Below are 12775 nucleotides of genomic sequence, written 5' to 3' on the forward strand. Positions count from 1 at the left end.
CCTCAATGTATTCAATACCACATGCTGGTTTCCTGCGGCTATCGCGGCTGTGGCGGCACTATTCCTGGTGTCATAGTATGGTTTCTGGTGTTGTAGCGCAGAACTGGGTAGCAGGGAGCTGGTTTAGGTGGCGTAAAGTTGTATTGGATGAGGGTAAGCGCGCTGTGTCCACATGTCCAACTTGTATCATGCTACTGCCGTGAATCTAGTATACACATTCCTGCTAGCATCAAGAATCGGATGATCCTTCCAGTGCGAAGATCTTATTTCAAAGGATGCGAGAGAATATAGCAAGAGCCTGTTCGTTGATATCTAAGCCCCTAGTAATTGACTTACGTGCACCAGAAATAAACAGCCCTGGAGGTACAGCACAAAGCGCCCACCGCCCCCAACGCCCAAAAAAAAATAATGCGGTACCGGCCAAAACCTCGTATCAGCACAGCACGAACCCATGCAAACCAGCAAAGCCCATCCACTGTGCATCTGGTTGGCTCTAATCCCAGAGAACAGAGCACATTCAAACCCCAATCAAGATCAAGATCAAGGGTTCCCCCGTTGACTTGAATCACCTCTAGGCCACCCGCGGGCAGTTGGACGATCCTGGCTATGTCTAGTTAGCCTGGCGGGGCTAGGCCCACTGGTAAACCTTCTCGTAGGATTGATTGGGGCTCAAAGGTGCCGCTGGGATGCCTGACATTGGATAATATTTCGATCAGGACTAGCTAACATGCACGCCACGGAATTGGGGGGGTAGGCCGAAATATGGAAAATAGATCTACAGGACCATGATATGGCATGCAAGCCGGCTGCAAGATAAGGTTGTAAGAGTTTCAATCTAGTCTGGATTCTAATTTATTGGATTTATTTCTTTCTGGCGTAGGTGAATGCATGGATATACGGCGGGCAATGCAAGTAGACAACCCGCAACGGATTGGAAGGGAGGGGGAGAAACCGCTAGCCTCAAAGGGTCTTTCAAAGGGTCAGAAAGTGCTGATGGAAGAAGAGAAGCTTCTACTTCCACATCCATTCTCCACTCTATCCGCTGTATCCCACGGCATCAAGCTCCTTGCGCACCGAGTCCTCGGTCTGGATCTTCTTCATCTGAGTATCCTCGAGCTTCTCGCCACCAGCCAGACGCATCTTAAGCTCGTCAATGGCCCGGATTTTCTTCAGGAGACCACGGATCTTCTTGTCCTGAGCCGAGGAATCGATGGGCGGGGCTGGGGCCGACGTCGGGTTTGGGGCTGGAGCTGAAGCAGGAGCAGAGGCCTGCTTAGCACCGGCGTTGCCGTTCACTGGCGAACCATTGTTCTTACCACGGTTGCGGTTGCGATCGGGGCTGGGCCCAGTGGGCGCGTTAGGAGGAGGAGCATTTTCCTCCTCCTTGGCCTTCTTAGCGGCTTCGCGCTTCTTCTTGTTCTTGGCAGCTGACTTGGAAAGCTTCTCGCCCTGCCCGTCAGCGCCGGGAGGAAGTGCAACGCCGCCACCAGGGGCCGCACCAGGAGGCAGGTACTCCTCCGCAGGTTCAGCACCGGGGACGGTCCGGTGGCGAGGCTTGCCGAAGCCGTTCATGCTGGCACCGGGAACGCCATCGCGGACGAAAGCAGCTCCACCCTGGTCTTCGCGCTTAAAGGCAAGCGGGGTCAATTGACCACGAGCGCCGGGGGGTCGATAGGCACCGGCAGGTTTCACGGGAGCCTTGCGGGTGCTCAAGTACTCGGTGGCGGAGGGGTGGGCCACGGGCAATTTGGTGAAGGGGTCACCCAGTGGGTTCTGAGCCAGACTCCGTGGACGCCAGGTAACGTCGTACAGCTCGTTCATATCCTCGTTGTACATCAATCCACCACTGACATGCCAGATACGGATGCCATTGTCAACACGCAAACGGGGGCTAGTGGTGGCAGTCAAGATATATTGGCCATCTGGCGACCAGGCGCACACACTAGCATTGGACGCCTCGACCGTAGTAATCTTGTGGAAGTTCTTGTCCATGTCATAGATATCCATCTGACCAGCCAGGTTACCGAAACCGGCAACCAGGACGAACCGTCCATGGGGCGAGAACAGGATGGTGTTGCGCGGGCTCAGAGGGAAGTTGTGCTTGGCGACACCGCGCAAGTTGAAGATAGTAGTCTTCGCGGGCATATAGCCATAGACAACACCAAACTCTTTCGAGTTGGGGTTCCAACTCACATCATGGATAGGGCCCTCCTTATCTAAAAATCTAAATTAGCGAAACTTGCATTTCAATCGAATACGAATCCAAATGCTTACCTAAATCAACTCTGGAGTCAAACGCGCCGCTGGCACTGAGCAAATACAGCGTGGTCTCGCCGTAGTAACTCTTACCAGTACGGTCGACCTCGGTCTGCGCAAGCACAATCAGGGTGGTCCCAGATGAGTTCCACTTCAACTGGACCTTGTCACCCTTGAAGAAGCTTTTCTGCGAGACTGGGGCACCGAACTGTGGCACAATAAAAACCTTTACGGAAGCGGGCTGGCCCTTGCGCTCTGGGATAAACACCGCAATTGAATGGGTCTGTCCTGGCGAGAGCGCAAAATCCGAAACACCCTCCACACGCAGCTTGTTCCACACGGTCGACAGGTTGTCACTCTGGTAGAACTGGACCTCGTTGGTCACGACGCGAGCGCACAGCTTCTCATCCGGCGTATATTGCAAGTTCCAGCCAGTCTGTGATTTCTGGACGTAGCTCCCCACAATCGATGGTTGATCTCCGCTCTCAACCGCACGCCACACCTTGAGGTTCTTGGTGGCGTCTCCGTTGGCATCCTTGCTGGGTCGCTGCCAGGTGATCAGGTAGGTGCCGAGCGGCGAAAAGCCCAACTCGAAAACATTATCCGCAGCGATTGTCGAGACGATGTTACCAGTGGAAGGGTCGATGATGGTGACACTATTGGGAAGACACTGGTTAGGTATCAATCGGGCATGTGAGTGACACCGGTCAACTTACTTTTCAGGCGACGCCCATGCAAAATAACGACCACATGGTGAGTATGCGCTGCAGCGGAGATTTCCCTCGGGTCTGTAAAATCAAGTCAGCATTCCCATGAGCCTTCCAAATCCCGCGGTGTTCCAATCAGACTAACCTCGCAAACCCCGACAAAGGCTCATAGACAGGGGCAGCATCCATGATGCCGATCCCTTTGAGAGTTCGGTCTGTTGATAGTCAGCATTTATTGAATGACCAACTCGTCCATGTGCGGAAACCTTGGGAGGGAACCAGAACTTACAAGCAAGCTGTGTAGGAGCCGCCATGTTGAAGGTAAAAAAAAGCTGGATAGCTAGAACCAAAGTAGAAATCAGAAAGATCAAGTATGCAATCTCTGAGACCGTAGAAGGGCCTCCGTAGTTTTGCAGACGTCTCAACACAAGCAAAATAAGAGGTTCGTCTGACTAGGTCCAGACGGTCGGTTTGCAAATAATGGGACCTGAGCGACAGGGGCGAGGCCTAGGAAATCAGAGCAAACACGAGACGTGTAGATAGGAGGATCAGGCGAATCAAGCGATGAGAGCGATATTTGAAACGGAGATTTCGTGGCTTGGGAAGCGTTGAAAGGGATCCAGCGACGTGGCAAGCGAGTTTTGGGGCCTGGGTCCAAGGAGCTTCAATTGAAGCGAAAAGGAACAGGAGCTTGTCGAAGTCTTCTCTTCTATGCTAGACAAGTCAATGCCAGCAGGGAGTACAGAGCCGGGGTGGAGGAGTGGTGGGTTTAGGTGGGGAAGGATGAAGAGTGGAAAGAGAAAATTCGGGTGTTGGCGCCGCGGGCTCTCTTCAGGCGGCATGCCGTCATCTGGGCCTGGGCCGACCCCGGCTTTCTCTGCCTACCGGATCTACGAGCCTCGGTATTAAGTTCGCATTGGCTATATCTGGCAAGGGGCTCTCATGGCCCTCATGGTCGGAAGATTTCCTCGAAAATGGATGTGTGATATGTTATGTGTCAATAGTACCGGGTCAAGTCACGAGGGACAGAAGCACGGTATCCAGAATCAACGCCGTTCTCGCTCCAAAATACCTGATAACAAAGTGGAAAACAATTATGTCCCAAGAAAAGGCAGAAGACATTAATAGCTGCGCTGAAAAGATCGCATAGTTCATATCCGAGACATGTCTGTCGTGACCACCGAAGACGGTGGTGTTGCCGGTCTCCCAGATCGCCGCTTCGCATAGAAATACATCCTGCAAGATCGACAAGGACCCAGGTCAGGCTGAAAAAAAGAAGAAAAGAAAAGAAAAGAAACAAGACCACATAAAAGACCCAGAAGTAGCGAATGACACAAGTGTAGAGAAAGAGAACCAGTGATATCCTCGAAGAAAGAACGCCACCCTAAATATCTTGGTCTACCGTATCACAGATCAGTAAGATATCCGGGGGTAAGGGGTAAAGCTATTCACGGCTCGGTGTTCCAAAACCACTGTTGCTCCGATTGGAAGGTGTCACCAGGCGCGGCGTGCGAGCGGTGGTATCGACAATATCAGGATCGTAAGTCATGCCATCGAGCATCCTCGCATCCTCCGCAACAGGTTCAGGAGTCATCGAGCCAGCAGGGGAAGGCGACATCATAGGACTGTCCCCGGGATGTTGCTGTTGTTGTTGTTGTAGGTAGGATGTTAGGGGGTTCGGACGACCGACATTCGAGCTGCCAAAAGAGGTGGGTCGAGCACCCCCCGAGGACAAGCGGTTGAGGCCTGCAGGACGGGAGGTCGGGCCGCTGATGGTGCTATTTGCGCCCTCGCCAAAGCCAACGAGGCTCGCGTTGCCTTCGTCGCTCACGTTGCTGACGCTGGAGACACCGTCGTCTACGTCCGGGTCCTCGCTCATCTTGTCGGCATCAAAGGCGTCGCTGCTGCTGGCCCAGGTCGTGTGGCCAATGCTTCCCGTGGCACTGGCACTCCCGACGGTGCTGCGCTCTTTCAGTGCCAATGCGGCCTGGCTGTCGAAATACCCCGGGGTGTACGACACGGGTGTTGCAGCATTGGATGGGGACTGGCCGCCTGCACGGGCGGTCGCAACCCGCTCGAGACCCGCGAGACGGGAGATGCGGTCGGCGCGCTCGGCTTCAAGGGTTGTGGTGGAGGACGTGGATGCTGAGGAGGACTGGTGCGCATGTCGCGGGTGGCCGAAGGTCTGGCCTCTGTGCCCGTCTTTGATGGCTGTCGTCGACAGTGCGGAGAGGGACGTAGTGCCGGAGTTTGGAGTACCTCTAGCGCATCCCAAGGTCAGTCATTCAGTCACCGTATATTTCCGGGTCTGGGTGCGGGGAGGGGGGGAAAGAAAAGTATCGACGTATGAGGATGGCTTACGGTCCCATGTCCGGAGTGACTGGGTCGGAGGGAGGAGGAGGTAGATTGATAAAGGTGGGGGTGGTCATGATGAGGATGCGAAGTGGGATGCCGTTGAAGGCTATGCTGTAATGAATTCCAGATCAGAGTAGCAGTCAAGAATACGTTTAGGCGATTCTTTCCGGATGTTAGAAGATCCAGTAGGGGATCAATGGTCTTGGTGGGGTTTTGGGTCGAATATGGAAATTGCGGGGAGGGGAAGTTTTAGCGCGAAGATCCGTCTCTGGCGCAAAAACATAATTTCTTTGATTATGGGGAGCGACGTCATGCTGTCCAATACAGCCAATGAGATGGCATACCGACCCCTGGAATTTTGATACCAACGATTGATTCTGAAACTACAAGGATCAAATCAAGGTGACAGCGATTTCATACATTCATACAAGTCATCTCTAGTTGATACCAGAGATATGGTTGGGAACACTCCGTCATTGACTGACTTTGCGGCCTTCATAATGTCCACGCAGATCGTCTACTTCCTTCTGTAATCGAGTCAAGTCGGCCAGTATATCATGAGCATTTGAGGGTTGAGGCGGTCGTGTGGATTCTGTATAAGTTGATGGGCTAAGATGTATACTGTCGCTGCTGCGGAGCATGGAATCCCGATTCCGTCGAGGGGAGGAGGCGGCGGCGGAATTGTGGATGAAGAACCCGCTAAACTGCCATACGACGAGGCTCTTCGATTTGGCGGGAATCCCGGCGGGGCCGGAGAGGATAATTGATCAGGACGCCCGCTGGAGGAAACACTCGATCGCAGATCCCCTGACGAGGGTGGAGGCATACTGATACGCTTTCGGTCTTGTGACGAAGAGCCCAAAGATCGAGTCGATGGACCAGGGCTGGGGGGGCTGGGAACCATAGTTGCTCTCAGAGTCGACAGAGGAAATGGTGAGGCGACTGGTACTCGATTTTGATTGAGTGGACTTGGATCTTCGCATCTGGCTTTGTCGTCGACTCTGAGGTGGCGTCGGCGGCCGCTTACTCTGAGACCGAGAGCGTGAAAGAGATTCTGACGAATCGGTAGCTAGCTGGTTCTCTGGAGTGCCTTGGAAACCTTCTCCTGTTGATTGTGTCACCAGGCTCGCATTGGGCGCGCCGGATGGACGGGAAGCTGCATTTTCTGCAGCTAAGGGGTTGTTGGAGAGCCGGTCGGATGGTCGAGGTGGCGGCTGCTCCGGAAGCGCCCCGGCATTCGATACATTACTGATTCGCTTGCCACGATGGTTTTTAGGCGGTGGCGGTGGTTTCCTTTCTTTAAGACTTCGACCAGTTGGATCAGTGTTGGAGTTAATTTCTGAAGATGTCTGCTCGTCTGATCGATTGACAGATTGAGGAACAGTCTGATAATCATGGGCGTTGAAAATTGGGCTTATTGGTGCATTGTGTTCTCTCGGTAAAGAATTGGTTGACGGGGATGTGATAGATGCTCTATCCGTGGATAGAGCTAGGTGTGGAGCAGAACCCGAGGAATTTCCGGGTCGATTATCAGGAGCTCTCGAGAGCTGGTAATCTTCATTCTCATCGTCATCACTGATAGCGGAGTCTGGATCAAAAGGATCTACTTCTTGTTCATCTGAGGACGTCGATACTTTTTTTTGCGGCCCCAGGCGACGCAGTCTTCGGCTGTCTGGGGTAGCCGCTCGATACCTGAGGGGGCGCGGATTCAGGTTGCGCAGGCAAGTCGGATGATGGCGGGGCTGGTGGTAAAAATGTAGAGTCTGGAAAGTCCGGCACCGTAGCTGAAGCTGCAGTAGTAGCTGCAGGGCCTGATTCAGGGGTTGTTAGCATTCGTCTCAAGTCGTGGGGTCGACTTGTGGTTCATCTCTTATCGGGACCTGGCGGACCTGGCGGACCTGGTGGACCTGGCGGGGAACAACGAGAAGGCGTTTGAGGGCGCTTGACGAAGGGTCAGACAGGAGTCTGGAGGAGAAAACTTACCGTCTGCAGCCCTCGCACGGAAAGGATTGAAGGCCGACATCGCGATGAAAAAGGGCGAGTCTTGTTGGCCTGAAAGGATGGAAGAGGGGAGATTTCCATCTCCGCCGAGTTTCTTATCCATAGGATCCTGAGGCGCCGCTTTCCGATCGACTTGTCCGGACGCCCCGACAGGCTGCAGTCGCGGCCCAAAGTAGGCTTCGAGGCTATTGGAGAGGGGATCAAGTACGCTGCAAATATGATCTATTTTAGACAAAATATCGAGGGAGAAAAAAAAAAAGGCTTGCTATGGTACAGTGGTATGCAAAACGAAAGGGAAACGGGCCTTCTTAAGAGAATAACAAAATAATGATGATAAACACGACCTTGATCCAACCAAAAGATTTCTTTATAAACCTCCCAAAATCCCATGTCCCATTTCGATTGCTATGGTATAAGAAATGAGCGGGGACAATTATTCGCCTTCACAGAGCCGTCCTCACGGTCTAGGTGTTGTTTGGTCACGAGGGCCGTCTGGTTCATCGTAAACATGCCATGTGTCTTCGTCTTCAAAGAACTTCTCCGCCAGCTTCTTACCACCAGAGGTGGTTTGGCTGAATGCAATCTGAGACTTAGGCAACTCCATACCATAAATAAAATTGCTCACAACGCAATCAAGCAAGTCGAGAGCGATACCCTTTCGCCGCGAAGCTCCGGAAGTCCAGATGCGCGAGACCCCGACAATGGCCGGATGATACTCCAAATGGGCTTCGACCCTCGAGCTATCGGAGTCGCTAGAATTTTCTTTATCCATGATCACAGGCCGGCACCGCCATATGCGTTCGGTCAGACAGAGACCAACACAACGGCTGCCCTTCATGTGCAGAAAGACGCGGTAACGATCGGCCTTTTCTTCTGGTTCGCTACCGCGAACTTCCTTAGGTGGTACTGTTTGACTCCACAAAGTATCATTGTCGATCTCCGGAGAACACAGTTCCTTGTTGACGACTTCAAGCACGTTCTGCGCCTGGTTCTTTGCGCTAGGAGAGGACTTGCGATCCACGATCACCACATAGCCTTCTTCAAACCTAGTTGCTTCGTAGACCCAACGCGATGCGTTCGCCCTCATAAATGCCTTTCCTAAATCCACTCCAGTAGAGTTCATTTCATGGAACATTTTGTGCAGCATTGCATCTTCCGAGTTGGACGGGTTATATTCCATCTCGCACGTCGCGCATTTCTTTCGCACCTCGCCTCCTAAATCAATCTGCATTTGTCGCAAAGCCGGTTGCTTTGCGGGCTTAGTTTGCGGCTGTGGTTGGATCTGCTGCTGCTTTGGGGGATCGGCAGAGGAGCGCACGCTATTCGAGTTGACTTCGGTTAAGGGGGAGCCGGTAGACGCGTCCTTATGCTTGCGCTTCAAAAAGGAAAACGTTGGCTTGCGAGTATTGGCAGGCGGAGGGGTCAGCCGTGGTGGCGGCGACGAAGGGGGAGTGGTGAGATCGTCGATATCGTCCAGAGTGCCCTCGGACAACACTACCGAGTTGCGGCGGGAGGGGCTTGACAACACGGCCGCGGAGGACTCACGAATCGCATACTGGAGGTTGGCCTCCGCTTCGTTAGTGTCGTCCTGGACGCGTCTTTTTTTCGCGGCCCGCTCGTCGTCATAGACGCGCCATGTTGGTCTCCCATATGTTTTCATCAGGCCTCTGCAGAAGGATGTTAGGAAAGGTACGCGTCAACCAAAAGGAACACCAGACACATACCGCTTAAAAGAATTGGTGACTGTCCACGGCATCTCCCTGGAGCTTCGAAATTTCCCAAAGAGTGGGGAGGAGGAGATGTTGTTGCTCTGACACGGGGGGGTTTTCCAATTTACAGCGGATCGACCGGTTCCACCACACGCGGTGACGCTAACTGAATTAGGTCATATTGTTCGGTGATGGGGCACAACACCACTTACAGTTATCCCTTGCAGTGGACTTCGAAAAGAGAGTCCGTCTGGGGAAGTCGGAAGGAGAAGAAGGATAAAAGCCGCAGGCGCCGATGGAGCTTGAGATTAGGCAAGAGGTGTCCGATAGAGAAGCCCAATCAGAACGATCAAGTGGAGAGAAATTAGCCCTGATTGAATGTCAATCAGGAGGTCGCCACCGCGAAGTTACGACCAAGGAGCGTGATCACGACAGGGGAGAGTAGCAGAGGCACTGGAACAATAAGCAGGTGTGTTTGGTCAAACGGAGATTTTGGACTAAGTTATCTAAATTCCTGAATGCCCGTCTGGTATGTTCTGTGGGACGCGCTCGTCGGGCAGGGTTTCTACTGTTGATTCTTGGTGTCAGGAACCAGTCAGCATCCAGCCAATTCCAAACACGAGCTCCGTGACGCTTTTCCACAGCCAATGACCTTCTCCATTCCCAGCCAACACTGCTCCCCCAACCCCCGATATACTACTACTCACAGTGCAAGGGCTCAAGGCGAGTTGGGGCTATGAGTAGTGGGCTTCGCCCCCCCGCGCGAGGCTCTCAGGGCTTGGTCCACCCAACGCTCGCGATGATTTGATGAATTTCCCGGGCCAAGGCACTCCCTCGTGCATCCGCGTTGCATCGTGCAAGGAAACGGAAGCTGGCTTTCAGATCGCCACCGCTCCCCATCTCACCACTTCTGCCTGGCAATCATCCCCCAGGTAATCCCCACGGCAGATGGGACAGGGGAGAAACCGGAGAGGCTGGACCGAGACAGAAGGCGACAGTATCGACCGGTCTCGCTGATTGGACCATCTCCATTGCGCAGAACGGAGATTGGCAGATCAAGGACCATGATTGGTCTGATGTGTACAGGCTAGAAGTTTCGCTAGAGTCGCCCTGGGCTACGAAGTGCCAATCACCGAATGTTGGGAACCAACTTTGTTGCGCCCCCCTCGGGTTCAATGGATGCAAAGTAAGCTAGTACAGCATGAAGCTCAGGGTAATTCGGTGGCAAGAACCGGAGAAGCCCACCTGGCAATGACCTAGCGCCCCCAGCGATCCCAGGCGATCGACTGGGGAAAGCTCTTGAAGGGAGCTTCCTTGGCGTGTATGTACCAGGCCATGGAGGGGCACTCTCAGCGGTTACTTTGACTGCCTTGGGCTTGATAGGTGACAATAGATTGCCCCGATGTCAGCGATGAGCCCGGGACGTCACGGCTATCGATGGTCACTTCGCCCCATATTCAAGCGAGTCTTTGGGATCAGATCCTTCGTACAGTATTCTACGATCGGTCGATTCCCTTATCCCACGTGAAAATTTCCCGGGATCCCTCCAAGGGCTGGAAGACTCTATGTGACACAGGATGCCCCCCCCGCAAACTGCTGCATGTCTACGTTCTGATCCTCCAGATAAGCCGAAGGAAAATTCACGATATACGATGCGAACCATGTCAGCCTCAGCGCTTGAGCGATATGCTGACTCACATTTCTGTCTGATCTGACCTCGGATGTGGAGTGGGAGGTGTTGATGTTGATTAGGATTAGAAGAGAAGCGAAATGTATGAGTAGATCACTCCATTATTTGTACGTCCAGGGTATTCGCATCATGCGTCCGCAGGTTACACAAAAATTGAGCAAGTTTCTTTTCCCTCGGGCTTTGCCCAGGAAACACTGGCCTTCTTCTCTGTCATATCGTAGGCGGTTTCCTCAACGCAATGTCTTCTACAGAAGAACTACAAGAACCTTGGACTACGTGGAGAGCCACTCCTCTATCTACGCAGCCTATGGATCTGGCCCCAAAGCAAGTTGGGGGACAAAAAGGAGCCTGCAGGATAAGCTCTGGGGGCCGGACTCCGAATTGTATAGAAACGTTAGCACTTAGTTACTCTGTGGCCAAGAGCAGTAAAAGAGGGGACAATCCCCCGAAGTCGGGATGCGGCTAGAGCTTGCAACGACGCAGCACCAAGCGCTATATAGCTCAATTCCATCGCCCCCAAACTTCTCTCATCCTGCAAAAAGCTAAGAAGATCCAGAGACGGCCCTGCCTCTCGTTGCCCCTCGTTGCCCCCTGTTGCCCCCATCGTTACCCCCGTCGGTCGATTAAGCTGATTTGCCGTCCCGCTTTTTTTGGTTGGGTCTGGCGGAACCGTTTGGCGGAGAAAAAACGAATCTGCAGAAAAAAAAAAACTGCTTCCCCTCTGATCTTCCTCGATTCATTCCTATACCGCTTTATATACGAACCATGTCCGACGATTCACAGACTGCCGGCAAGCGCAAGCGTGCGAGTAGGTGTACCCTCCAGGCTGATTTCTGCTCGGGCCCCGTTGCCATCCCATCCCCCCATTGGATCTGTAGACTTGGACCCCAGTTCCCTTGCCCCGATAAATTCTTCCCAAGTTCCTTTGTCTTTTCCTCCTCCCCTTTATCCGTCCAATCTATGACGTTTTTGTGCGACCGATGACTGGGGACTGCTCGGACGCTGGAATCCTGAATCTTGTTACCCCTCCACCATTCCCGCTGTTTTGAGACATCGATGACAACCCAGGGCCCGCGAGAGCGAGAGAAAGACATTCAACATGGCTAACTTCATCTCTCTGCCAGGGACCCAGTCTTGCCCTCCTCCTGAGCTACCCCAGCTTGTGGCAGAGCAACATGTCCCGATCCCTTCGCATGACAAGGATACTCAACGTTTGATTGTTATCCTTTCCAATGCTAGTCTGGAGACCTACCGCGCATCCAGTGGGCGCAATGGGGCCAAGGACGAGAAGTACTCTCTGCTGAACAGCGACGAGCACATCGGCATCATGCGAAAGATGAATCGGGACATCAGCGAGGCGCGTCCAGATATCACTCACCAGGTAAGCCTCTTAGGGTGGCGACATGTGGATTGGGATTTACGCGATATTGACTCGATGTGATTCGTTCTAGTGTCTACTCACCCTCCTTGACTCTCCCGTTAACAAGGCGGGTCGCCTTCAAATTTTCATCCATACCGCCAAGGGTGTTTTGATCGAGGTCAACCCGTCCGTCCGTATCCCCAGAACTTTCAAGCGATTCGCCGGTTTGATGGTGCAGCTGCTCCACCGCCTCTCGATTCGCTCTACCAACTCCCAGGAAAAGCTGCTCAAGGTGATCAAGAACCCAATCACGGATCACTTGCCACCCAACTGCCGCAAGGTCACGCTCAGTTTCGAAGCCCCCGTGGTGCGCACCCGTGACTACATCGAGTCGCTTGGACCCAAGGAGAGTATCGCTATCTTTGTCGGTGCCATGGCCAAGGGCCGCGACGATTTCGCCGACTCGTTCAAGGATGACACGATTGGTATCAGCAACTACAGTCTTTCTGCCAGTGTGGCCTGCAGCAAGTTCTGCCACGCGGCGGAGGAGGTATGGGATATTCTGTGATCTCTCGGGCTTAGACATCCGGTGCCTCGTCTTATAATGCGCCAATGAAGCAGCTGTCTGCTGCTTTGGTAAGCTTTCAAGCTTCCTCTACCGCCACGAATTTCTTCCCCGACAAATCTTGTCCTTGCG

At 53.3% G+C, this 12775-nt stretch overlaps 5 protein-coding genes across 5 annotated transcripts; 1 reads left to right on the forward strand and 4 right to left on the reverse strand.

The window, feature by feature from the left end:
* Positions 1–1035: 1035 nt before the first annotated feature.
* N7468_009044 (translation initiation factor 2A) lies at positions 1036–3277 on the reverse strand (the record flags this gene model as incomplete). Its single annotated transcript, XM_058478340.1, has 5 exons — positions 1036–2216; positions 2275–2912; positions 2973–3044; positions 3109–3178; positions 3253–3277. The coding sequence occupies 5 exons, from the start codon at positions 3275–3277 to the stop codon at positions 1036–1038; spliced, it is 1986 nt and encodes a 661-aa protein (XP_058326670.1).
* Positions 3278–4407: 1130 nt separating this feature from the next.
* On the reverse strand, positions 4408–5392 carry N7468_009045 (uncharacterized protein; the record flags this gene model as incomplete). The annotated part of the gene is made up of 2 exons (XM_058478341.1): positions 4408–5224; positions 5325–5392. 2 exons carry the CDS (start codon positions 5390–5392, stop codon positions 4408–4410), a joined length of 885 nt encoding a protein of 294 aa, XP_058326671.1.
* A 399-nt stretch (positions 5393–5791) lies between these two features.
* N7468_009046 (uncharacterized protein) lies at positions 5792–7496 on the reverse strand (the record flags this gene model as incomplete). Its single annotated transcript, XM_058478342.1, has 3 exons — positions 7302–7496; positions 6131–7002; positions 5792–6022 (listed from the first exon to the last, which is right to left on the reverse strand). The coding sequence occupies exons 1-3, from the start codon at positions 7420–7422 to the stop codon at positions 5792–5794; spliced, it is 1224 nt and encodes a 407-aa protein (XP_058326672.1). The 5' UTR covers positions 7423–7496.
* Positions 7497–7776: 280 nt separating this feature from the next.
* N7468_009047 (ESCO family N-acetyltransferase) lies at positions 7777–9075 on the reverse strand (the record flags this gene model as incomplete). The annotated part of the gene is made up of 2 exons (XM_058478343.1): positions 7777–8986; positions 9044–9075. The coding sequence occupies 2 exons, from the start codon at positions 9073–9075 to the stop codon at positions 7777–7779; spliced, it is 1242 nt and encodes a 413-aa protein (XP_058326673.1).
* Positions 9076–11483: 2408 nt separating this feature from the next.
* Positions 11484–12646, forward strand: N7468_009048 (18S rRNA pseudouridine methyltransferase; the record flags this gene model as incomplete). Its single annotated transcript, XM_058478344.1, has 3 exons — positions 11484–11526; positions 11843–12099; positions 12170–12646. 3 exons carry the CDS (start codon positions 11484–11486, stop codon positions 12644–12646), a joined length of 777 nt encoding a protein of 258 aa, XP_058326674.1.
* Positions 12647–12775: the final 129 nt, after the last annotated feature.

This window comes from Penicillium chermesinum (genome assembly GCF_028974085.1).
Source record: "Penicillium chermesinum strain IBT 19713 chromosome Unknown utg000007l:1.0-2695246.0:1.0-2697696.0, whole genome shotgun sequence".
Taxonomy (NCBI): domain Eukaryota; kingdom Fungi; phylum Ascomycota; class Eurotiomycetes; order Eurotiales; family Aspergillaceae; genus Penicillium; species Penicillium chermesinum.